The sequence below is a fragment of the Epinephelus lanceolatus genome, chromosome 20, assembly GCF_041903045.1.
Source record: "Epinephelus lanceolatus isolate andai-2023 chromosome 20, ASM4190304v1, whole genome shotgun sequence".
Lineage (NCBI taxonomy): Eukaryota > Metazoa > Chordata > Actinopteri > Perciformes > Serranidae > Epinephelus > Epinephelus lanceolatus.
Genome location: NC_135753.1, coordinates 26,821,789 through 26,848,933, shown reverse-complemented (window position 1 = coordinate 26,848,933; position 27,145 = coordinate 26,821,789). Strand labels below are relative to the sequence as shown.

Genomic DNA, 27,145 nt, shown 5'->3' with positions numbered 1-27,145 from the left:
TTTAAAGTGTGGCAGGTAATTTAAGCCATCACTCGACAACACGCCCTACATTTTCAGGATATTGAATAGTCGCCGAATGATTTTCTTTCTAATTAGATATCTTCAAGCAATAAGCTGTGATTTTCTGCGATTTTGGAGCTGCTTACTTAAAGCCCTCTTAGCTTTCATATAAAAAACTGTTAATCAGAGCTGTAAGTGGCTTATTACTTTCATAGCAAGACAGTAACAGGCCAATAAAGCCCTTTATCAGTTTTAATAAGCCAGTGAAACAAGAATTATTGAACTTTATATTTTTTAAACAAGGACTTCTTGAATGGCCAGATAGGGAGATTTCAGTCAATAGCTTGTATGGGCCTTTTTTGGGTCTTTTATTTTCAGCCAACCAGACAGACACAGATGGCAGGGGACGCTGAGCGGCTAAATACAGCTGCAACATGGCTGCTAGGTGTCTCTAAGAGATTCTCTGCAGGGGCAAAGTGTGAGACAGGGGTGAGAGAGCGGGGAGAGGAGCGAAGAAGCAAAAGAAAACAAGAAAATATTGCGTTGTGTTATCTTATCAGGTGACACTGATGCAGTCTGTGGCTTTCTGAAGTATGGAGAAAGATGATTAAGCAGCAGTTTGTCTCTGGATGGCAGACGTGTGTGTGTGCACTTGTTTGAATTTATTAGTTCATGTAAGGTCATGTGTTTATGTTTGGTGGCTTCACATATGCCTGTATACTATCAGATGTACAGTACACAGTGTGTGAGTGTGTGTGTGTGTGTGTGTGTGTGTGTGTGAGTGAATCTCAGGGCAGATGGAGGTCTGGCCTCAGCTCAGATTACAGTTGACCACAGAGACAGCCTGGCAAATTCATCTTCAGCATCATTTATAGCTGCTTTAGACACACACACACCCGACACACATGCACATACCTGCACACTTGAAACAGTTACCTATACTTCACACACACAGTACATATATTCACAGGCCCACTGACATGTCAGCTCATGCATCCCCTTCAGGTCCAGCAACACACACACACACACACACACACACACACACACACACACACACACTGTGTTGGACTAAAGTTCAGTCACATCAGTAATTCATTTTGTGTAGCAGCCTTGTCGATATCCATTTATCCAACAGACCGGTTGAAGGGCGAGGAACGTGCCCCCTGACTCTGAGTCCACACCTCCGCCTCCACCCCTCTCTCTCCCTTACACATATCCATTTTGTTTAGCTCACACCTCATGTGTTACTGTCTGCCTCTCCTGCTTTATTTTCTTATCAGTTACCTTAATTTCTCCTCCTCCCACCTTCTTATGATATGAGATATTTCCTTATTTTTCATAGCAGACCTGCTTGAGTATACAGCAGCACATATTCTAAAGTGTAGTATAGATACAGAGATCTTGCTATTCTCAGAGAGGTCTGCGGTGTATTCTCAGTGTTTTGCTGTTTGTTGTCAGAGGCAGCCAATGAGGTGAAGTCAATAAGGTAAAAATCTTTATAGACATATATTTAGACCGTGAACTGTGCAAACTGCACGCTGTGAATATCTGTTCGACAGACATCAGCATGAAAGATGAGAGAGACACGGCGAGTGATTCAGAGCAGATACTGTAATAATACATGCTTCTGTCCCTCTTTACGCAGCGCACACCGTATATACAATTTTCCACTGTGATGAGTGTAAAAGCAAAAGCTTTTTCTTTTTAAATCTCAGTGTCAATTTCCAACAGTGGCAGCAATATGCTGAGTGCCTTTTTATATTTTTGACATAAACCAACACATATCAGAAAAGAGAAAAATCTTTTCCATCTATGATGTCGGGGCTTTTTTGTCACCTAAGCAAAACTGTTGTTAATCCTTTGCCTCGGGGTTGAACTACCCTCCAGGTAACCTTTGGAGAATTGTGTCTGGTTTGTTCTCTGTGGTTCACTGGTCTAGAGTGCTGAGAGTTTGTGGATGTTTTTTTAAAAAAAGCCATCATTTTTGCAGCAACATTTCCTGTCATTGTTTATAATCTGGTGCCAGATGCTTAAAGGATAAGTATCCACAAAAACCTTAGCATAGGCCTGTCCCCATAAATTAACTGGTATTTATAAAGGAAGAGTGCACACATTTTTCAAACCAGGCGCATTATTGGTTTTAGCTGAGATAACTGGACATTGTTTTGGGGTTATTTGCCAGTTTCATTGGTTGTCTATCCATCCATTTTTATCCGCTTACTTTCATCCACATTTCCACCGCTTGACTGTATCCCCAGTTCAGGTCAGCAGTTCTCCTTTCTGCAGCCTGAGACAGGCCCTGCTTTCCCTTCCTGAGACGTCTAACCGATTGCCAGAACTTCCTTTAGGCCACCTGAAAGTCCTTCTCCATAGCGTCCCTGAACTTCTCCCATACCCAGGTTTTTGCTTCAGCGACCGCCACAGCTGTAGCCCTTCTGGCCAGCTGGCAGCTGTCTGCTGCTTTAGGCGATCTCTGGGCCAGCCAGACCTGAAAGGCCTCCTCCTTCAGCCTAGGGTTGTCATGAGAACCGATACTTTGGTACCAAGTCGATGCCAACACGCAAAAAATATGTTGGTTACTTTTTTTTTTACAACTTTGCCCTCAGCGGGCCGTGTCGATTCCTTTCGGAACAGACGGGGGCAGTATACACGCGTCAGTCTGTGCCAAGGACGAGTGCCGAGAAGAACGCCTGTTCTCTATTGTCTTTGCTACAAACAATGGCTTCTACAAGTGCTAGAGCTTAGATCAGACCCAAAAATTCCAGCCCGACCCCACCCGAGCCGAGTGCATGTTCTGGCTGAGCCTGGCCCATCCCTTTAACTGTAATTATGAGTCCGAGCCAGGTTTAAACCTGATTTTTTTTTTTTTAAGTATACGAACGTGGACATTGAAGGCTGACTCTCGTCCTTCTTTCCATGGCAAGCCTTCCTCATGTGCCTCTTAAGTGTCGAGTTCCCCGTCTTTTTGCTGTCATATACCAGCATCATGCTGCACTTGGTACACTCGACGAAGCTGACACACACGTTGACACCGTCAATCACTCACTCCCCGGGATGCATGAGAAATTCTTCCGGAGGTGGGAGTTGAAGACCTCACAGACAGGGGCCTCGGCCAGACGTTCCCAGTTCACCCTCACAACACATTTGGGTTTACCAGGTCTGTTCGGCAGCCTCCTCATCATCTGATCCAACTCACTACCAGGTGGTGATCAGCTGACAGCTCTGCTCCTCTCCTCTCTTCACTGGTTGTGTTGTTGTTATTTTGCAGACGACACAGTGTTCTGTAAAATGTCGCATTAAAAGTTTGTTTTAAATTGTTTATGTTTTCATCATTTACATTCATCTTCTCGTCAGTAATCATTTTATTTAGTTGTTGTGAACCATTTTATTAAGTTAGTTTCAACACCAGTGCCATAACTAGGGCTGCTCCCTGAAAGTCTGAGATTTGGTTGGAGACTACTCAGTCAACTGAGACTCCTTAAAGTTGAGAAGTCCTTTTTTCTTGCTAGTCAGAGTGCTGTGCAGTGTACATCTGGGGATGTTCTGGTGAATTTCCAGCTCACAGACAGTTAATAGGATACAGTCTCTGACTTTTGTTTGAAATCTAGTGTCTGCAAAAAATATTGTTGCCTAATTTCAGATCCGTCGTTAACACTGTTAGCTTGTTTACTATGTTAGCCTATTTGCATGCTGCTGTCACACTGAACGTCCCGCTGAGCGCTTTTCAACCTTTAAAAACTTTATATGAGGGGCGTTGGTGGCTTAGTGGATAGAGCAGGCACCCTGTGTACAAAGGCTCAGTCCCGTACGCCATGCTGTCCTGTCATTAAAGGCAAGAAAAGCCCAAAAACAATCTTAAAAAAAACAAAAACTTTATATGGAAAAAAAATGAATCATTGAATGACCAAATCTGATTAGACTGACATATTCTGAGTCGGGTACAGCCCTAGCTATAAATGAATCACATTTTGATCATGCTTTGCAAAAACACGTGATGAATTAATGGTCCAGACGCTACATATTTCCACAGCCATGTGTAATAACGACTGCTCTGGCACCATTAGAGAACCTAGCCGATGCAACACAGTGGGTGAAGTTGCATTTTCTTTCCCATATTTCACATTGATAGGTCTAACAAATGGTGTAGGGACATGAGCTTCAACATGCAAACAGATGTTTAAAGGCATTTCTAAATCCATTTATGGTGAACTGTGGGAGTGGTAATGAGGCTCCTGTGCCCAGCACCACAATGATCACGATTTATAAAACAGAATCGGGCCTATGCACAGCTTTATACATCTGACAGAAAGAATGCATATTTCTGCCTTTGTTCATACACATAGTTTCAGTCATGAGTCTACACAGAGTTATGCATCTGGCCCCTGATGTCAAAAACAACCTTCCAGACTGGTTGCATCTGTATTAATGGTTGAATGTTATAATGAAACTACAGGGGCCCACCCACTCACCAACACATACACAGGCACACTCACACACTGGGATTATCAAATACTTTCCCCGTCCCCTGCTGTGAAGACGAGTGGTTTTTTGTTTTCTCTGTTGCTGTACTTTTCAAACAACAGAATGGATCCCCTCGTGTATTTGTCAAAGTAGATTTTCACAGTTGCAATTCTTACTGTTAATACTACTGCACAATTAGCTGTGCCCCTGCCTCAGAACAATATTAGGTAGCCATAGGTTAATGCCAAATTTGGCCCAGTTTAGAGGGCTCCAGAGGGAAATGTTAGCCTAGGGCCAAGAACTCAATTAGCCGAAGGTTGAAAGGCTCCAAAATGCAGTTAGCCTGAGGCTAAGTGTTAGGTAAAAACAACAGCCCCTGCATGTGCGCAGACCTGCCTGAGTGTGCACATGCATGAAAGGTTGAAAGGTGTGACACATCTTCATTCTGCGTCCTCGCTCACAACATGCAAGCGGTAAACTCTCTGGCGTGCTGCTGATTAGTGCTGACGTTCCATATGTGGTGACTCAGACGCATTTTGTTCGGCTTCACGTGCCACCGACTCAGGTATGTGTCACCCGTGCGTCCCGCTGCCAGCTTTTATGCCAGCAGCACCTCTGATTCCCACAATCCCAGCTGTCACCACTGCTAACTGTTACCACGGCAATGCTGTCGCTATGGGTTACCAATAGCCGTGGCCGCCGCGGAACAGCGGGAGACAAAGACAAATCAATCTGCGCTTCTAATCTTCTTTACATGGAATAGAGGAACAGGGGCAGAGGTACTGGCAAGCCTTGTAGGTAGCTCAGAGGCAATACAAAGTAATAGCGCTATGGCTTTTATGGAATAACAGATTAACTGTGACACAAGCATAAAGAGGAGAGGGAGATCAGTACAGGAGGAGGGAGGGAGGAAAGGAGCAGAGGTGAAGACTGGAGGGCATGGGAGGGACAGCGATTTAGGTTGAGGAAATTGTGTGGCCAATGGAGCAAGGTTAGTTTGCCATTCATTGCATCCCTTAATCCATTTTAATTGAATAGATAAGCAAAGTCATTTTGCTCGATAAACTCCTGCTGTGTCATCAAACACCTCCATCCTCTCCCTGCCCTCCGTCACTTTCTTATGCTTTCTTTCACTCCTTTCACCCTCCCTTCCCACCTGGCCCACATTTATCATCTGTATGTTTTCACGATGAATAAATCAAAGTTAAATTGCACTTGTAAACACTCATTCTGATTTTCCTTTTGTTTTTTTTTTCTTCTGGCTTTTACTCATGCCAGATGTGTGAGCTTTCCACAGGAGACGAAACAATGAGTGCCAGGGATTATCACAGGAAAAAGGCTTGGAAGCCTATTTATTGCGCTTTACTGTTCCTGTCAACATGTCTGCGCGGTACACTCTACCCATCTGGTGCTTCACGATTAAACAGACACTAAGAATTATTTTCTAGTACTTAATGTCCCAGGTCTGGGGGAGAACATGCGGAAAAATAAGAGGGTTTCAAGAAGCCTGATTACGCAGTTAACTGTGAAAAACTTTTTCCGAGTTATCTGGATGAGTAACTCTGCCTGTTGCAGTACTCCAGAGATTCAGTGAAAGTGGGAGCGTGAAAGACAGGCTTTCACTCTCACTCTCTCTCTGTCTCCTTCTCAAACACACACACACACACACTAGTTGCTCCATCCATGTTCGTATTAGTCTCCTGGTGATCACAGCAGCCTGTTTCTGGTGATTAGTACTACACCCCTGTCGACTGGACTAAACACGGCTTGCTGTAAGCTCTTCGGCCCCCTAAGGCCGGTAAAGATCCCTGCAGTGGAGAAGCAATGTGGGAGGGTTTAAAAAGCACCAGCACAGGGAGAAGGCAATATGTGTAGTGCCGTGGTGGGAAAGCATTATGTGTAACACCATAGGGGGAAGGCATAATGTGTAACACCAGAGTGCCCTCATCGTGATCCCCACTGGGCTAACAGCCCTGACTGCCTTGTCTTGTCTCACAGAATCAGGGTATAATCATAAATCTGCACTGATTGGCTTGTTTGTTTCTCTCTCTTTGTGCCTTTGTGTGCATTTACCTCGCAAATACAGCTATACTTATAAAATACTAAGAGAGGAAATGGTTACATGTACTGAGTACTGAGCAGTTTGGAGATTGGAGGGAAATTCCTGCTGCCCTGTGCAGAAAAGTGAGGCCACTAGCTGAAATACCCTAAATATGATTTATCTGTGCCTTCTTTGTAGTGGCAGGCATACATCTTTAAAACAAGCCGAATAGTAGAAGAGTGATACAGGAGGGTGTAGTAGATGCTTGCATACATATGAAAGTTAGTAAAGTGCATCCAGTTGATTTAGCCACCAGGTGGCTGCATTCCAGCTGCACACGGCTGCCTGACCTGATCACGGCCACGCTTGTATTTCCAGCAGACGTGCCACAGTTTGGGTTTCAGAGGATACAATGTAATTATGCTGATGAGTTTATTTTTAATTACTAAAACGTAACCACAAATATTGGATCCATGTCATTCATAACTTAACTTTTAATGGTATTACCTTTATTAGGTTGGAGCCTACAGACTAAAGAGGAGAAAAAATAAAACTAAAAAAAAATAAACTCTCCTTGCCAAAAACAGAAAAATAAACATTTTAGCTGCCTGCTCAGGGATAGAGGCACAAATATCAAGGACAAATAACCAAATCAATAAATACCTGTACGGCAACAAAACGCTCCACTTATGAAATGCTCCCGGTGTGGTGTGACACTTTGTGGCTGACAGAACAAAAGTAGGTTTGAGCCGAAATGCGGTGCTGTTGCACCCGATGGGATTGTCCCTGCTGGTTCCCTTACAGTCAAGATGGCTTCATTCATCTTGTATTGTACCTTTCTTAATGGATCATAAGATATTGGGAATCAATCTGGACATTCTCCAGTTCAAAATTAGAGTGGTCAGCAGTCCATGATGGTATAAAACAGCCAATAGCCCTTTTTAAATAGGAATTGTGCAAATTTGCAGGAAAGCCCCATCAGTCTTTTTTCAGCATTGGCAGTATAAAAACAAAATCGGCTGTATCAGCTGTTTCCTGTTTATCCACCGCCAGTGGGTCGCACATGTGGCGTCATCAACAGCTCCTCCCACAAGTCATCAACAGCCCCTCCCGTGGCGGAAGGGCGCCTCGCTCTTTTTAAACCAAAAAGGTTCCACCAATAAGTTTACCCCTACGCGACGGAAAATTGGGCATCTCGGATCAACTCGCCAATCCGGCTTGGTGTGTCTTAATGCTCGCAGCTTGCCGGCAAAACGACCCAACATTCGCCAAAAATCTGGCAGTGTAAAAGGGGCTAAAAATGTTTAACAATTGTGAGTGACTGCAACCACAAGAGGTCTTTAAACATATCGTCATAGATGTGCACACAACATATTAGGCTGATTGGTCCAGTAGTTTGCAGGATTAGCTGCAGACAGACAGATACACACTCACACAAGCACACACACTGACATATGACCAAGGGCACAATCCCCTCCAAGCTTACACCTGGCGGAGATCAATATTCACTAGTGAGTCTGCCATTAAGGGTGTGGGCACCTTTCTTGACAACCTTGTTGAACTTTCTGGGGAGTCATACCAGACAGGAGGCTTTCTCCACTATTTAATAAGTTTACAAAATCTGCTTTTATACCTATTTGGCAAAAACAGTCACAGAAATTGCAGGCTGCAACATTAACTTTAGAGCCTGATAATCACAGTGCATTGCCGTTTTGTTTCGCTTCACTCATTTCTGTTTGAATCACTGAACAAATCTAAGATGCAGACGTCTGGAACCAGGCTTCCTAGTTTACTACCTGTGCTACTGGAAGCCTTTTAGGAAATCTTTTAAGTCCACAGTGTATCATAATCCTTGATTATATCTAACAATTATATAGTAAAATCTTACGGTCTGCAATTTTACCTGCTGAATAATATTATCTGGATCAGCATTAAAAACGTCTGAGGTATTCCTGAAGGAGTAGAGGATAGCATATGCTATAAAAGGTTTAAAAGTTATGTTTTTCAGATATGTGATGAGACTTAAGCATTATTCTCAACTCACAATTTCTTTATATTTGTATATTTGTTATGTTAGGGGAGCTCTCTTCATCTGCAGGTTCTACTTAGGATCAAACTGCTAATCTTCCAATTAATGGATGACCCGCTCTACCTCTTAGCCACAGCCACCCTAGTTTGAGAACTGATATATCCTGAGCTTTGCAGATGAGACAGTTCCAGATGATGAATCAAGTCATGGCCCTGTGGTGGATTATTTTGTAAAATGGTGCAAAAACTCGTTCCTTCAACTCAGTGTCTCAAGAAAAAAAGACATGCGGCTTGACTTCAGACGCCACGCTCCTCCCACGCAGAGCACCATTATTGAGGGTCTCGAGGTGGAATCTGTCGTCAGCTATAAATAGCCTGGTTCAATCATCAATGACAACGTTTGAATTTGACACTGGAATGGCTTGTAGGAGAGGTCAGCAACAAGTTTTCTGCCTACGGAAATTCACAAAGTCTGATGAGTCTCATCTACAAATCTTACATTGAATCAGTTGTAACACTTTCCCTCATCTGTTGGTGTGGTAGTCTAAATATGAAATCCAAAAATGCACCAGCTAAAAGAGTGAAAACAAACAGCAAAAGAACAGGTGTCCAGCAGGGTAGCCTGTCTGTTAGGAGGTAAAGAGGGCAAAATCGCTCCTGTCTGACGGCACCCACCGTCTTCTATAGGAGCCTCAAACCCTGCCTGTTTCCCCTCAGTCAATAGATACAAACACTCACATTGTACTGTTATGCTGGTCATATTTTTATGTTCATGTCAAGCTTTGATTATGTTGATGCTGCTGGACGATTCTGTTGTATTTCGATCTTGATTATGATGGTATGCAGGTTATGATTTTATGTAGAGGGACGACAGGATAGTCATCAGAACTCTGCTGCCCGTCTGCTCACCCATTCCCGTTCCCACAATCACATCACCCCTGTCCTTCAAAACCTCCACTGGCTTCCTGTCCCACAACATCCAATTCAAAGTCCTTCTCCTCCCCCAAACACATTTGAGACTGCACTGATGATATGCATGTCTACGTCACAGGGTTTTTGACCAAGAATTCTAAAACGTCTAAAAATTGCATAGAAATAAAAGATGCAACGTTAGTGCGTGCATTATTTATTATTTTTTATTATTAAAGTTTTGTAGTTGAGGGACCACAAATGCCTCTTTGGCCTTAAAAATAAACTCCTGATCTCTGAAATAGTCTCTCATCATTTTCAAGTTTAGATTTTATATCCTCCATCACCATCATGCATTCAGATCACACATGTTTGCACCATTTTTCTTGGTGCACATTAAAAATATCCCAGTAGTGTTACATAAAGCAATTGAACCTCAGTTGTCTATTTAAAGTAGCAGTCGTGCCTCCGACCTATTTTCCTTTTCAGTTAGCAGAAGCTAAAAGTGTCAGTAGTAACGGGTTGGTCCGGCTGTAATCGGCAGCAGGACGAGAGACAGACAACACAGCAGACAAAAACAGGCAGAAAATACTGTCATATTTTGTTAGATTATAAACAAAGCTGGTGTCACAGCAAGCTTTTCCTTTTCTCATCAGTGTAATTAAGTGTCTTCCTGTGAAAGCACAGTCATTAGCTGTGTCATAGCATCTTTAATTAGTACACACCGGGTAGTTAATCTGATTGACGGACACCGTTAGCCACACACATACAAACACCCGTACTGTACACACTCAAGTAGCTACCTGCATAGACTGTTGACCACCAATATTTTTCTGCTGGTGGAGATTTTTTGAAGTCTTTGTGCATGAATGTGTACTCTGGGAGCCTGCCATGGATTTTTATGTTGTTGTTATATATAATTCATTGGAGCCGAAAGCGCAAGTTTCATTGATACGTTTTCTTTGATCCTCAGATCCGCAGACAGGGAGGCATCCAGCTGCTGGTCGACCTGCTGGACCACAGGATGAGCGAGGTTCATCGCAGCGCCTGCGGAGCCCTGAGGAACCTGGTGTACGGCAAGGCCAACGATGAGAACAAAGTGGCCCTGAAGAACTGCGGGGGGATTCCTGCTTTGGTCCGTCTGCTGAGGAAGACTGGAGATGTGGAAATCAGAGAGCTGGTCACGGGTACTGTAGCTGTGACAAACTTACACCTCACCTCCCTCGCATGAACAGTATGTCAGAGTGTAGCTGTGGTTATTCTCCAGTAAGACTCTGCTTCTGTGGCCTCAGGAACTGTTACAATGGTGTGTGTATGTGTGTGTAATGCCCATGTTTATGTGAACAAGTGGATAGAATCTGGTATGTGGAGATGTGAGGATCAGTCAGGCTGCTAGCACACACAGTTACTCCAAATCTATGCAAGTTCATATAACCACATTGCAAGAATGTTTCAGACAGAAAAAGAAATGACAAAATACATTTTTTTTTCCTTTTCGTTCCTCTGCATTGGTGCTAGCCGTAGCCAAAGGCGTTATGTTATCTGGTTGTCCGTCCATCTGTCTGTACCATTCTCTTGAATGCGATAACTCAGGAATGTCCTGAGGGATTTTTTTTCAAATTTAGCAAGAACATCCACCTTGACTCAAAGATGAACTGATTAGATTATGATGGTCAAAGGTCAAGGTCACTGTGACCTTGCATCCATCTTGTTCCTGTGAGTGCAATATCTCAGGAACACCTTGAGTGAATTTCTTCCATTTTGACACAGACATCCACTTTGACTGATTAGTGTTGGGTGGTCAAAGGTCAAGGTCACACACAAAATATGTTTTCGACCATAACTCAAGAATTCATATGTAATTATGACAAAATTTCACATAAATGTTTAATGGGATAAAATTCCGAAGTGATGACGTCTTATATCGAAAAGGCCAAAGGTCAGCTTCACTGTGAAGCCCAGTTTAGACCAAAGATTTGCACCAACACAAGTTGAAACAGCAGCTCCTTGCAATGCATAGTTCTGCAACGTTCTAAAAACCTGCCAGTTCACTCCAGTGCAACTAGATGAGACGGTGTATCATCGCTATGCAACAACTCTCTGTACTTTTGTTCTGATTTGCAGCTTTTCAGGCTTATTTTGTGGCTGAATATAATTTGAGGCTTCTTAAAATATAAATGAGTGAGATACTGGCTACAGCTGCATCTGTAGTAGTGATGAAATTTTTGACTGGACCAGCAACTTCACTACAAGACCATTGGCTGTAGAAACAGGTGACCAGCCTTACATTTGAAAACCAGCAGCTGGCGATTTGACCAGCGGGGTTGCAGGTGACACCATCAGCCGGCTTGACACAAGCTCAGACCGGCCAGTTCACACTGCTGCAACTTTTCTCTGCAACGTTCTAAAACAGTCTCATTGTGAATCATTGGTCTGAACTGGGCATGACATCATAATGTTCTGCAAAAACACATTTCTGGCCATTACTCAACGTCATATCTCAGGAACAAAGGGGGAGACATTTGGTCAGATACTGAATCGGTGACACTGATCTTGGGTACCCACTTTGAAGGCATCCATGTTTTCATTGATGTTAATGCAAACTGTAAGTACAACTTGAGTGGTGCACTGAGGCATCCAACTGCGAGGTGGTAATTCTATTTTTTTGTTGTTGTTTTTTTATCTAATTGTGCTCATACTTCTTACTCAGTGAATATAGTAGACGCCGGCGTGGCCTTGACAGCGCCAGTAGTTGTTTTAGCCGAGTGATTTTACTTCTTTTTGGAAAATTTCTACATTTAACTTTCACTGAAAGAATATTCTTCACAAAAGGATACTATTCACTCTGCAGAAACCAAGGCTGTTCATCTTGAGTTTTTTCAGATGCCAAACAATTTATCATTCCACCTGAATGATATTTTAAATTCAATTACAGTTCTCTTCAGCAGACTAATAGGACTCTGAGGCATAACTTCTGGAAAGAATGCAGAAGAGGCAGCAAGGAAGCCAACACTTTTTTCTTCAAGCATACTTTCTCTTTAGAAGTGTTTTGTAATGTGTTCTCCCTTTTCAACTAGTTGAGTTGTAATGCAATATAAGTTTGGCTCTGTGGGTTGTCTTTTTTCGCGTGGGTGCCTGCATACGATCACAAAAATGTGTGTGTGTGTGTGTGTGTGTGTGTGTGTGTGTCCACCTAGCATTCAAGTCCCTACCAGTGAGTGTGAGGTTTTACAATCACCAGTCAGTCTCGTTTTAACCTTGAGGGCATGAGCAGTAAAAGTTAGCCAGTGCACTGGAGACACACACATACACCAGGGCACACACCCACACACACAAGCTTAGAGACACACACATGCGCACACGCTCAGATGTTCAGTGGTAATTGTGGAGATGCACACAAATATCTGTGTAGGCAAAAGATGTATGGATTAAATTTTAACACCCACCTAAGCAAGCAGACATTACACAAGCTGATATAATTTGATCTCCATTTCTCCTGAAATATTTTTTGCAATATGCCTCCCACCAAGAATTTAATATTCTACTAGAGGCCCTTTAGTACTGCAGCAAACACTAACACATGCACCCAGCCACTCTCTGCAGACACACAGTAGCTCTCACACACTCTCTTACACACACACACACACACACACACATACACCACCTCAAGCATACGTGTAATCTAAATGTGCAGCTACAGTTATTTTCCAGCATGACATTGGTTCTACAGCCTCAGGACAGGTAATAATGATGAACTGCAGTGTGGGCATGTGTGTATGGATTGTGTTTGGGCATATGTGTCACAGGATTCAGTCTGTAAAGGTTAAAGTCTGTGATATTAATGAAATTCAGCAAGTAATGAGTGTCTCAGACGACTCACACACAAGTGGTGGAAATAAGAGTTTGCTATGATTGAAATAAAGTGGGTGAGCTGTGACCTGTGCTATGTGAGGACCTGAACGCTAGCAGCCTAGCAAAAATATATATATTCAAAGACATACATTATTTCCTTATTTTCTGTCAGTGTCAGATGTTAATGCACACTACTGCAGCTGTCTGTATTACATAGCCTACAGTGCTACATGTAGCAACATGCTAATGTCAGAGAAACATGAAATCTTGTTTGCTGATGTTGTTCATTTTTTCTCAGTTTTTGGATCATATTCATGTTGGAACATGTCTGGTTGTGTATAGAAGCTTTTATAGGTGATTTTTGACGGTAGAAATTGCCATAATGCAGAGTCATTCCCTGGTTGCAAGTTCACTGCTACATGTAGCTACGTGCTAACATCAGGGAAGGATGTTCTCTTGTTTGCTGATGTTGTTAATTTCTCCCTGATTTCAGATCATATTTCCACTGGAACATGTCCGGTAGTATTTAGAAGGTTTTATTGGTGATTTTTGAGGGTAGAAATTGCCATAATGCAGAATCATTCCCTAGCTGTTAGTTCACTGCTACATGTAGCTATGTTCTAACATTAGGGAAGCATGTTATCTTGTTTGTTGATGTAGTTAAATTCTCCCTGATTTCAGATCATATTCCTGCTGGAACATGGCCGCGTGTATTTTTGAGCTTTTGTTGGTGATATTTAACGGGAGAAAGTGCCGCAACACATGCTCATTCGCCAGCTGCAAGTACACTGCTACATGTAGCATCAAGCTAACGTTAGGAAAAGGTGTTAATCTTGTTTGCTGATGTTGTTAATTTCTCCCTGATTTCAGATCATATTCCTGCAGGAACATGTCCCGTTGTATTCTTGAGCTGTTGTTGGTGATATTTAACGGGAGAAAGTGCTGCAATATACGCTCATTCGCCAGCTGCAAGTACACTGCTACATGTAGCGACAAGCTAACATCAAGAAGACATTTTAATCTTGTTTGCTGATGTTTAGCCGAGTTTTGATCTTAAAATACTGCTGGAACACTGTGTTAAGAAGCTTTTATGATTAATTTTTCATGATAGAAAGTGCCGCCATACTCTTTTCCAGTCCCTCCCTGGCTGCGAGGACAGTGCAGAGATGCCAAGATGTAGAGGACCTGAAAATGCTGACCATTCTGAGCAGACTGGGCAATTTCACAAGGGAGGGACTTAAAGAGACAGGTGCTAAAATGGTGCATTTCAGACGGAGGGTGAATACAGGTATATTCAGGGTCACTATATGAAGCAAATAAAAAAGTTTTTGAGCATTTAATCATGTTAACACGTTCTAGTAAAAACCCAAAATACAAGTATAAACCTGGAAATGAGCATCATAGGTCCCCTTTAAGAGCCTGTACAGTGGCTCCCATAAGAGAACATGAGAGAGCCGAACCTTGTCTGTTTTCTTCTCTCCTCTTTTGTCATCTTATTTCTTCTACTTTTCTTTTCTTCTCTACTGATGTTCTTATGTCATTCGCTCTCCTTTTGACTTCTTTCTTCTCCCTCCATTATCCGTGTGCATGCTGGCCTTCTTGCATCACATTGAGCTGGACTGTCTGTATCTACACTTGTATCACCATTGTTTCTCTCTCTTCGCTCTTGTTGCACCAGGTTAGTTCTGAGATAAGAGAGACATGTTCACGCTCATACAAGAGGACTGGACATTCCCAGAGATAAAGTGCAATCACACTCATTCACTCATGCACACACAGCCATAGATTCAACAGACACTCACAGGGCCCCACACATAACACATGGGCACATGCACACAAAGAATACTGAGATAAAGTCGGTGGGGCCCCCTCATGTTCAATTTGACTTCTGACCCCTTTTTTCCCTCAGCGGGACGAAGCTCATCTTCAAGGACACGCACACACACACGCACACTCAAACATCTATCCCCAGACACATCCCCATAGGTCACTTGCTCTCCGAGGGAAAGAGGACCTGTCGGATCACAACAATGACAGCCAGCAAGCCAGTGAGGAGTTTTGCCTCTCACTTTACAGACCCCTCAAATACTGATAACAGCCCGCTGGAGAATGGTGGAGACAAAAAGATGTGGGATGTGAGTGAGGAAAGATGGAAGGAGGTGGTGGTTCCATTTTATGGAGCTTTTCACTGTTATTGACACCGCTGTAACAGGTGGAATGGACGCAGGAAATACACCTTGAAAGGAAAGGGCAATTGAAGACATTCAGGTGGATGGAGCAGAATCAGGAAGCAAGCTGGTCTTTTCCTGGTGGAAATCATAATTAGAAGAAAGGGAATGAGGAGGAGAGGGAGGAATGAACACCAAATGGGGGAATGGTTTCCACCATCCTCGGTGTGCAGACTCCTGCTGCAAGTTTTGTTGTTACTCCAGATAAAGAATTTCAGTGTTGACGATAAGCTCATATGTGTCGCTGATGGCAGTCACCACACACTTCGCCTATTGGGACATTATTCTGGCACCTTTTAGAATATCACCGCACCACAGGAGAGACTAAGAGATTAAAAACACAGCTTGGAGATGGAGTGAGTGTATTTATGTGCGGTCTGTAAGCAGTTTAACATATGAATAAAATTGCACCGCAAGTCATACTGCATCATATTTTGAGCTCTGACTTTTATAAATAGTCATCTTGCGCGCGCACACACACACACACACACACACACACACACACACACAGTGAAATTCTACCTCCCCTCTTTCTTTCGCTGTCTCCCTCCCTGACTCTTCCTGTCTTTGCCCTTCTCTGTCTGGCTCTCCCCTGCTGCTGGCTGAGTGAATCAGTGTCATGCACTGTTGTCTGTTTACTCTGCTACTTAGCATTGAGCTCCACATTTCAATTGCTTTCATGCCACTACGACTATATTTTGAAGTCTATCTTCATTTGCCTCGTGGAACACCCTGCTGGAGCCCTAATTCACCAATTGAAACTCTTGTGTAATTACTTGGTAATTCAATTAGGTGTGTGTTTTAAGTGTTTTTGTTGGAAACAGAGACAATGAGAACAATGTCTTGAAATTTCACTTTATGCTGCACATCACACTTTTAATTAAGTGCGTACGTTTTGCCAAGAATTTGTGCATGGTAACACAATGCTTGTGTGATCAGATTATTTTCCATTTTATTGGCACGGACTCAAGTGAACCTCAGAAAATGACCAATAACTATGCTAAACTTAAAGAGTAACTAAACCCTAAAACCATTTTTTTCAGCTGATAATCATTGTTTCTGGTTGTATAGTAGTCGTACTGACTGATCCTGCTCAAAATCTTGACAGTTTAGTGCAAACTGTTGAAAATCTACATTTTATTTTAAAAATGTGGTATGGAGTGCCCTCTACACCTTGAAACCTGGTTACTACATTTGAATTTACATTACAGTACATTGGAGGCGAATGACTCTTTTTCGGGGCGAATGACGTCACTAACCGTCCACGCTAAAGCCTGCCCTCCTCCCTATACCCCTCCCCTTACTATAAAACCATTCTGTCCGCAGTTATCAAACTGATAGCGAGTAGGTTGGATCAGAGCAGAGAGAGTAGTAGAGCAGAGAATAGCTAGTAATTTGTCGAATTGTATTGTTAGCATAGTGTATTTTAGTGTAGGTTTACAGTTAGTAGTGTGTTTACAGTATTTAGGTTAGTTGGTCAAGGAGCAGTGCCAAGGCTCGGGAGTATATGTGCAGGGCGGTGAGGGAGGGATGTGGAGGGCTGCTGTGCGGTGAGAGAGAGCCGAGCCTCGGGGGTATATGTGCGGGGCCGCGAGGGAGGGAGGGAGGGGTGGATGGATGCGGTGGGTTGCTACGCGGTGAGCCCAGGCTCCCAGAGAGGGAGAAATAGAACCAAGTAGGATAAAATAAGTCAAAGTGTGGAGGAGAGGGACCGGGTAAAGAGTCCAACCTCCGGGGAAGCCCTCTCTCCTCTCCCCACAGCGAGGGACAATCTTCACTCAGCCAAACGCTTTTTTTGAAATTAAGCTGTGGGCGGAGTAATGCCCAGAGAGGGGGGTTTAGTTCCCCTTTAATGATTACAGGTTATATATATGGTGGTAGCTCTTCAATGAAAAGTCAGATTGAAAACAGGTCTCCAAATACAGCTGTGTTTCTTGTAATGTTATCACTACCAGAATTTTAAACTTAAGTACATGTATATGAATTACAGAGGCAGGTTGTCCACTAGGGGGCGCTCTCAGCTTATCAACATGATATGGGTAGTTGTAATATGCGTAGTGGGACAGCGAGACTAGCAGAGAGACTTTGCAGTAGTTTTTATATTAAACTTTACAGCCGCTGTCTGCGCATGTTTCTGCCTATGATCACATGAAGGGTTTGCTGTCAGCGAGAATACTGTAACAGCCACAGGAGGAAGACAAGTTTATCTTCCTCCCCGTTGTTTCATCAGTGCAGCCTTGGGTTAAAAATATGATTGTACATCTTTTTTTCTTTCTTGAAGCTTTTTCACTTACGATATTACTAAATGAATATTTCATGTGGGATCAAAAATATTAACATCAATACTTTTGACAGCCTTAGTGTCTTGGCCTCATTGGACGGCTCTTAAAGCGGTTTCATGTGTGAGTCAACTACTTATACAATAATGAATATGATCAATACCATTGTGAAGGCCTGCAGCCTCACGCCTACGACCGAATCACAGCCGTGCTGACACACAGTGCAACAGTGCTCGTGTATATATGTGTAAGGGCTGTCAAACTATTAATGTTTTTAATTTCAATTGTATGCTGAATTTCAATGGTTAATTGCAATTATTCACATTTTTCCATTACTTTGCATTTCAAAACAGTTTTGAAGTCCACAAGGTGAGGCAGTTCTTACCAGAGTGTCTCGATTGAGGATCAAATGAATGCAAATAAATTTACTTTATTATTTTGACTTTTAGATTTACTTCTGTCAAATTAGTGCTGCACTGCTACAGGAGTGTGGTTTTAAAACCGTGACTTGTTTAGAGGTAGGAGACAACTGCAGAGTGCTTATTCTGTGACATACTTTTTGTTGTTTATTTATTTATTTTAAAGGATTGCACTGTTCCAGTTGAGAAACTGCAGTTACTACATATAATTTATAATTTTGATTACTCATTGATGTCCAGTGATCCTCAGTTAATGTGACAGGTTTTGCACTGGGAGTTCCACTTTAGTTGCTTTCTCTGATTCATACAGTTCCTCTTTACATGACACTATTGTTCCCCTAACAATCAGGCGTATGAGTGGTCACAACATGCCAACCTGAGGACATCCCCTTAATACATAATATACTTGCACGTTGGTGTGTCTGTAGCCCCTTTTACACTGCCAGATTTTCCGCGAATGTTGGGCCGTTTTACCGGCCAGCTGTGAGCGTTTAGACACACACAGGCGGAAAGGCGAGTTGATCTGAGGTGCCCAATTTTCCACCTCGTAGGGTAGTCACATTGGCAGAACCCTATTAGTTTAAACAGACAAGGCGCCCTTCCGAACGGGAGGGGCTGTTGAAGGCTTGTGGAAGGAGCTGTTGATGACGCGGCACGTGCGAGCCACTGGCGGTGGATAAACAGGAAACAGCCGATAGCAGGAATTAGCGAGCAGCTAGTAGCAAGAGGGAAACACAAACCTGACAGACACTGTAAAGATGAGCAACTGGGGAGACAAGGAATTGTGCGTCCTCCTTGTCCTCGCAAACGAAGAGGCCATTAACCGTCACATGACAAGGACGGTGAAGTACGAGCCGATTTACGAGGGAATCACTGCAGCTTCCCTCCCACGTCACTGTTTACGTCACACACTGAGCCACACGTTTTGTCGCTTGCTCACGCCCCCCATTGCCCCAAAAAAGGCGCATTCTGTATGAACAAAGGCAGGCAGGCGGCATTTTACCGCACTCCCTGATTTTTTTTTTTTTTTTTTTTTTTTACTGCCAATGCTGAAAGAAGACTGATTGGGCTTTCCTGCAAATTTGCACAATTCCTATCTAAAAAGGACTTGTGTTGCTCTGCAGCTGAAATTTAAGTGCTGTAAAGTTTGATTAATTCACAACATACCTAAAACACATATTAAACATGACTTCATAGAGACAATTTCAAACACAAGAACACAAATCGGCTTCATGATAACTTGCAAGATTCACAGACAAAACACTTGTCTTTTGCTGGACACATTTTCCCTACAAATACAACATGCTAGCATTATTAGCACAAGCATATGGCATTTTACATTGTATACATTAGCCTAGTGGCTAGTGGGAGTTTTTCCTCATTATTACTGTAGCGACGCCCACATTTCCTTATGCCTTGTGCTGGACTGAGCAGTTTGTAGTTGCACTTGGGTTTGCTGGTTTATGTTCCAAAATACAAATGTCACTTTTTTTAGTATTTATAATGTGTCTGTTCAAACAGGCCAGTTTATGCTGGTTACTGTCACTTTTATGTTGTAGTCACCTGTAAGCCACATGTAGAATATAATAACTTGACTAAATTTAAGTTCTTTTAAATCAGCACTTTCTTTTGACTCACAAATTGAGCTAACAAGTAGTTCAAGTGGTGGTATTAGCCTCTTAAAGCATAGTGGTGTTTCTATTATTTTCATCACTGCTGTAGCAGGAAGCTGCTGAGATAATGTGACCAGAGGTGAGGTTACATCAAAGGGAGAAAATAGCTGAATGATTAGTGCACTTTTAAAAAATTGACACGTTATTCTGGGACCTCAGTTGCATCTTGATTAACTCAACAATGCCATCAGTCCCAAGACATATATATATATATATGTACAGTATATGCACATAAAATATACTCTGTTAGCTCCTCTGCAGTTGGTATATGCATAATAGCAAGAAGGCATTGGATGTATTACCAAATTACATTCCTCTCAGAGCTTGACCTTCATTACTAATTGGTGGCTAAATGATTTGAAAGCAAGCAAATGGCAGTTGGGGAGGTTCATCAGGGGCAGTGGTGCATACGCAAATGACATCAATAGACACAATCTTCAACTGCTGGACTGAAAAAAAAGTGGTTGTGCTAGAGTCATAACAAATCAGCCTCCTCATTACTGCCTCTGTGTTGTCAGCTTCGTCAAGGCACTTCTCTATTCTCTGTGATTAAAGAGTCTGTTTAGGTCTGGGGAAATGAGACAGGGCATGTGTTTTTTTTTTTTTTCTTTCCAGTGACCGGAAAAACCTTCCCTCAACAATTTACCCTATCTCCCTGTCGGTTCTGAAGTTTAAATATAGACGAGCTTTATTGGCTTCCTGGGTCTCAGCGTGAGGTAGATAGGACGAAGTCAAGGCTTCCGGGCCTGTCAGTCAAAGTGTGGTCGATGCAGAGGCTTTGGGTGTCAATAGGAGATGCTATCCTTACTCATGGGCTCACCTTGAGGCAGTGGACCATGGCATAACTCTGCTGCTGCAGCTGCTTCTGCCTGCTCTGAAATTCTTGTTGGCCTGAGAAGCAGCTGCTGAGGAAACGTTTGTGCAGGCAACTCTTAAAATGTAACTGTTTACTATTTTTGAAACTGGAGACAAATTTACATTTTGGCTAAAGTGCTGATTGATATTCAACACACTGCACAGAAGTGTAGAATGAAAGTGGGGAGTTAAGTCTTTAAGGCATCGCAAAGAGAAAACAGGTGTATACAGAGGAGACCAACACTTTTCTGCTTATGCAAGCTGATGATGTTTGCAACAAACCAACACAGTAAAATAGCACTGCTGCCTTCGTTTACTGGATAATTCTTCACCTTGCCTGCTGTTACTTCAAGGCACGAATCCCTGCTCTGTGTAGACGTCCAAATCTCCATGTCCCCACTACTGTTATTGTATTTTCTATAGCCATTTTAATTCAAGCCAGAGCTCGTAACCTTTTCTCAGAAAGGCTCGAGGACTGAGTTCCATCACAGTCATTACGCTGATTCCTGTGGGGACACAGGATGCCTTCACCAGGATGATTTTTTTTGTGCTGCTGCTACTATGCTATAAAATTGTTAGTGTCCTGCAGAAATGTCTCTGCAGCATTTTCACAGTGGGAGGCCCTGGTGGGAATGAAACCGGCAGTATAAGCAGTGACAATTTACCCACAATACAGGACTTAACCGAGTGCTGACAAATGTTTTCCACAAACCTACTGTGGGATGGAGAGTCGCACGGCCCTCAGGTCAAGTCAGCAATTGCTAACATGCTGTAACCTATAATGCTATAGAAAATCAATACTTCTTTAAAAAAAAAAAAATCGTTGAGAGATTTTTGCAGACACATTAGCTGTGTAATTTGTCATCTTTGGCTTTACTCATCACCAGGTTCTGACCCGGCGGATAACTAATTCACATCGAGTCACACAGATGAAGGCTGTTTAATAAAACATTGCCACTTGAGGCCTAACAGGCCTCACTCCCCCCGTACAAGTCACACTCTCATTTATTCATGAATTCATGCAATCATCTCCCCATTTCCCCAAACCACCCAGCTCCAAGGAAACTGTCCGTCAAGCATCGGAGGGGAACCGGTCGCAGGAGAGGGAGGGAGAAAGAGATAAAGACAGGGAGAGGAGGAAGGAAGCGCACACACACACACACACACACACACACACACTCACAGGCTCCAGCTTGATGTCATTGTCTGTTGGTCACCTGATGTTATACTCATAAGGACACTGGGCTTAGTGAAGCATTACATATCTATGTTTCTAGAGCAGGCAGGTGTGTGTGTGTGTGTGTGTGTGTGTGTCAACCTTGAGTTTGGCCAATGTTACACAGTGGCAGATACAATGTCCTTGCCCCAGAAAACACTGAGGAGTCTCTCCCTCTGCGTTTCCTCCTTCTGCTCAATCTTTGTCTCCATGGCTGTCTGCAAAAAAATTAACATCATGAGCCCTGCCTCGTGTGTGCCGTGTGTGTGCGTGTGTTCCTATTCTTGTATGTGTTTTGGCTAGAGAAGCCAAAGAAAGGGAGCTGAGCGCCTCTCTTTGCACGCCAGCAGACAGGTTCTTGTCATCAGAGACAACACTGTTTTAACATGATTGCAATCACACACTGACAACACTCTCCACTTGAGAAATAAACCGACGCAGGAAGCAAGAGAGAAACAGAGAGACAGATAGAAAGAGATGTTTGAAAGCGCTGAGGTTTATAAGTGGAGTGTTTTGCCCAATATGTGTGCTGCCGAGTGTATCCGTGTGTGCGTGTGTGCGCGCGTGTGTGTGGATATGTGTGTGAGCTTTTACCTTGGTTTGAAAAGAGCCCATGAGAGGAGAGAGATTGAGAGAGAGACTCGAGATGTGAAACAAGAGGCTGATTAGTGAAAGTGAAGGCAAATGTTGCTATGTTCCCACACACACACACACACACACACACACACACACAGCCTGAGTGTGAGCACTTGATTGCTGCCAAACAGCATACAAGGTCATCGCCTTATTATCACCCTCTTCTTCTTGTCCTCTCACTCTCTCTCTCTCTCTCTTTTATACACACACACACACACACACACACGCACACTGTCGCCCTCTTTCACACTTTCTTTTCTCTCTTTTCAACTTTTCTCACTCTCACATTTTGTCTCATTTTCTTGCTGAGTTTTAGTAAGTCAGATTTTTTCCTACATTTCAGTCTCCTCTCTGTGTTCAGCTAGTTACCTATAAAAATGGCCATGTCTTGGATAATTACACATTTAATTGAGAACAACAGTAATTAAGAATTAACCTTTTTGCGTGTTTACATTGCATTGTTTTTTTTGCCATCAGTCTGTCAATGGCTGTCATCCCCCGTCTTGTTTTGTCACCTTTTGTTCCTCCCTCTGTAACATCATTGTTTGATGTTATTCCCTCTTTCTCATTGTTTTCTCCTCCCCTGCCTTTTTCTTGGCCTGATTTTCCTCCCATCCCTTTGTCTGTCATTCGCAGATTGTCATTATGACTGACATGTTGCTGTTGGCGACGCAAAACTGGCTGCTAGTCAACACCCAGCGTTTCCACGGCGGTTTACGTGCAGAGTTTTCAGTGAAGTGAGGCTTACTTCACATCGATTGTTGTGACACAACCTAGCCTTGACCTTTTCTCCAGCTCCATCTTTTTAGCTGAGTACATCTTCTCTTGGTTCTCCTATATGCCTGACACAGATTGAGTACAATTATATTCAGTTTATGCCTCAGGGTTTTTATGTTTTTGAAACTCTTTATAAATTTTTTACTTGCCCTTTTACACAGAGAGGTCACAGGTCAGGTTTAGCTATTGAATAGAGTGTCTTGCTCAAGTGCAGTATTGCTGTGGTTTCAGATCACAGTATCTATAGACCTTTTTACATGGAGATCGTGCTGTAAGGGCGCTACGAAGTCCATTCTTTACCCTGCCTTCACATTTTTACACAGAACCAAACAACAGCTGCATCGTGCTGCTCCAGTGTGTGATTTTAAATAGAATACTGGCATCCTGGAAGTAAAAAGAGGTGTGATGGGCGCAGCATGTAACACAAAATCACCCTCTAGTGTGACATATAACGTGTGTCAGTAGCACTTTCTAAACAACCACAGTGGCATGGCAGAAACAATCATTTACTGTTCTCATTATGTGGCTGCTGATCTCACCAAGCTCTGAAGGGTAAGGAGCTTCTGAATTCCATTGTCTCCCCAGTTTGTGGACATTTTCAGCTGCTGTTTTATCTTGTGAAGTTAGCTGCTAACTGCTGCCAGCTGCTTTTTAAATCTTCCAGCAGTGGGTCACACACATAACATACCATTAAAACTTCACACCTGTTCCATCCATGGTCCCGTCCTGATGACTGTCCCCTGTATACAGACCGCTGTTACCTCCGCTGCTGATGTGTTCTTATCCCAGCTCAGCAAATATCGCCTCTTAGTCAATGGACTTTCATGCCTACATATGATGCGCTAGGTAAACACATCATGGTTTGGCTTAATATTCAAAGGGGAAGCATCAGCGGCCTCTTGGGTGAAAGTCCAAGCTTTGCTTGACCTATCCACCTCCCCTCCCCACAACCTTATAGGGACTTTCCAGCTCCTGATATTATGTTGTTACCAAAGGTGTTAAAAACTGGCACAGTCCGGCCCAGCGGCATATCATACTGCCACAGAGGGTACCTTTTTGCGTCAATGTCTGACACCGAAATCACTGGCAAAGTGGAGGTATTTGACGAGTTTCGAATGAGAACGGGCCGCTGATGCTGCCTTAAAGATGAGGCATATCTCATTTTCCATGTGGGTCTCCTGCAACAGATTCGCAGTCACGTTGTTTTGGGTGGCAATTTTTGCTCAAGGATATTGGTCTTGGCGATGGTGAAGCCTTCCACGTTGGGCTTAGGCTGTGGTCTGTGAACGCTTTGAAGACATTGGTTTCACTTCAAGAGCATGCAACCTTGCAACTACTTTTTAGCTACTTGCAGGGGAGGCCACGTGGAGGCTTTATTCATCTCCCCCTGAGACATGAATGCGGGGATCTACTACAAACTGTGGAACCCAGCTGCCCCAAATACTAGCCACCAAATGGGGATCGTATTCTAATTGACCTGGATGATGAAACACTGGACTGGCTTGCCTCAACGAAACAAAAGGTCTAGGGACATATGCCAGAAGAAGGCTGTGTAAAAGGGTATTATAATTACTGCTTTGCACTTCTCTGCCACCCTTATGTTTCATTTACATTCACATCGAACAAGAAATTAGATTGTGCACATTGTATTGTTGAATGAACAGGACATCTCTCAGCCGGCTGACAGCCTCTGGGAACACGGTCCATTGCGTACATCAGAGCGCACACTTGTGACCATATTCTATTTGTGTAGTAACTGCGTAAATGAATGACATCTGTCATCTGGGACCTGCGACATCTGGAGCCTGACACCCAATATGTGAGAGATGGCGACCTTTAACACCACAGCTTTTTATAGTTTTGTCATATTAAAAAAAAACATGTTGCACCTCCCCTCCGTTGTCTCAATCTGTTGCTGTCTCCCCGAACCATCACTCAGCTCCTCCAGCTCTTTTCCCTTCTCATTAGTTTTCTATTTCTGTCTCTTTCATCTCTGTCACCCTCTGTTTCACACATTTCTATGTTATTGTTTGTTACTTTATCTGCTTTTGTATCTGTGGCTCGCTCGGCAGGAGTGACCAGTGCAAGCAGCAGGGACTAATTAACATATGTAGTATGCGAGAATTCTGATGAAGCATGTGTGTGTGTGTGTGTGTGTGTGTGGTTCACATGTCCATGAGTGTGTCACAGCTGACCAACAAGGCTAGTGCTGTCACCCGTCTGCGAAGAGGCATCTGGTATTCCATCTGACAAGAAGAAGGAAAATGTGTGTGTGTGTGTGTGTGTGTGTGTGTGTGTGTGTGTTCCCATACTGTATGTGATTAAGTGTTACAGTGGCATGCATTTGACTCTGTGTGTACACTATGTTTGCCCTTGCAGGTGAGTGAAAGTATCCTTGTGTACATACAAACTTGCAAGTTTTTCTGCCAACTCGCGGATGTGTATCGCGGTCCGCATATCTCTGCATATGCTCAGGGTCTATTTGTGTATATATGTGTGCGCATGTGTTCTCCACCACACAGTGGGTGATAAATGATGCACCGCTTGGACAGTTGGCTTTCCGCCTGGACCGACAAACTAATTAATTTCCTCGAATATCACAAGTATCAGGTAGATTGTTGAGTCGGATTCCAGAAGAAAAGAGTGGGTGGCGTTTTAAAAAGTGATAAAAATGAGGAGTAATTTTGTCCCGCGTTGCGATTCCTGAGGTGCCGCCACTCTTCATTTGTGATGTTCCAGTTCAGCTGAAAGGTCTGAGATGAGTGTCATTATACAGACGGGGAAAAAAGAGGTTTGGGTTGTTTGTATTTCTTAAACCTAAAATCAGAAGGACTGACTTAAACAGCACTGACCTCACAAAATGCAACCAAATGTATTTCCTGTGTCATCGCTGAGAGGTTAATGGAACCATTTGCTTTAAACTTTCATAAAATATGTGCTCATGAATGACATGTGGAGAGCTGAAGGAGGGAATAGAAAGGTGAAAAACCAAAGTGGAGAAGAGTGCTGTCCTCACTTAGCTGTGCTCTGAGACTCGACAGGAGCACTAATAGAAAGATTGTTAAAAAGGCATAAATCACGCCATAAAAAGAGACGTTTTGTGTCTTTATTTGGCTAAATGTTTGACCTTAAAGTGGGAAAAGACAAGTCTTCTGCTTTAATTTATCATTCTCAAGTTAATGTTGATTGCACAACGTAATGGCTATAGAATAATGACACCATCTGCATTTCCTTGATTCCCTATAAGCTTTTACTATGCAATTCTGTCTGCCATTGGGTACGATCTCCCAAGGCTCGATTTATTGGAGGACACCGCTTTACTTTTCCCCGGTAGCTATCCAGAGTTATCAAAGAGTACCACTGTAAGTTCTTTGCAGTTACTATCCCCAGCAGCAGGAATAGTGGATGGTGTTACAACCGAACTAACAGTGAAAAACAAAATGCTAGTACCTAGAGTCTGGATAAAACAGGTTACATTTACACAAAATACATTTATGTTGTACACATTCTTTCATATTCAGATTCTGAATTAGTAATCTTTGGTAGTTACTTTGTGTTGTTTTGTTTTTGTTTTGTTGTTGTTGCTGTTTTTAGTCTTGTAATGAGTTTTGCACAGAGCAAACAAAGCTTGATTTTATTCTTTCTGAGGACTATATGGGAAAAAAAAAGATTTCCCTTGTCTGCAAAAAGAAAATCAACAATCTTGATTACATTCATATATTTCATTATTGCAGTTTAACAGACAGGTGCAGTTCAATTTGCCATTAATTA

General features: G+C 42.9%; 1 protein-coding gene across 2 annotated transcripts in view; it reads left to right on the top strand.

The window, feature by feature from the left end:
* The window catches only part of ctnnd2a (catenin (cadherin-associated protein), delta 2a), a 374,464-nt gene that overhangs the window by 257,670 nt on the left and 89,649 nt on the right, over window positions 1-27,145 (top strand). For both annotated transcript variants that reach the window (XM_078162769.1, XM_078162768.1), the window contains exon 14: window positions 10,413-10,626. In XM_078162769.1, the coding sequence (XP_078018895.1) occupies window positions 10,413-10,626 (214 nt within the window). The remainder of the gene's footprint in view (window positions 1-10,412; window positions 10,627-27,145) is intronic.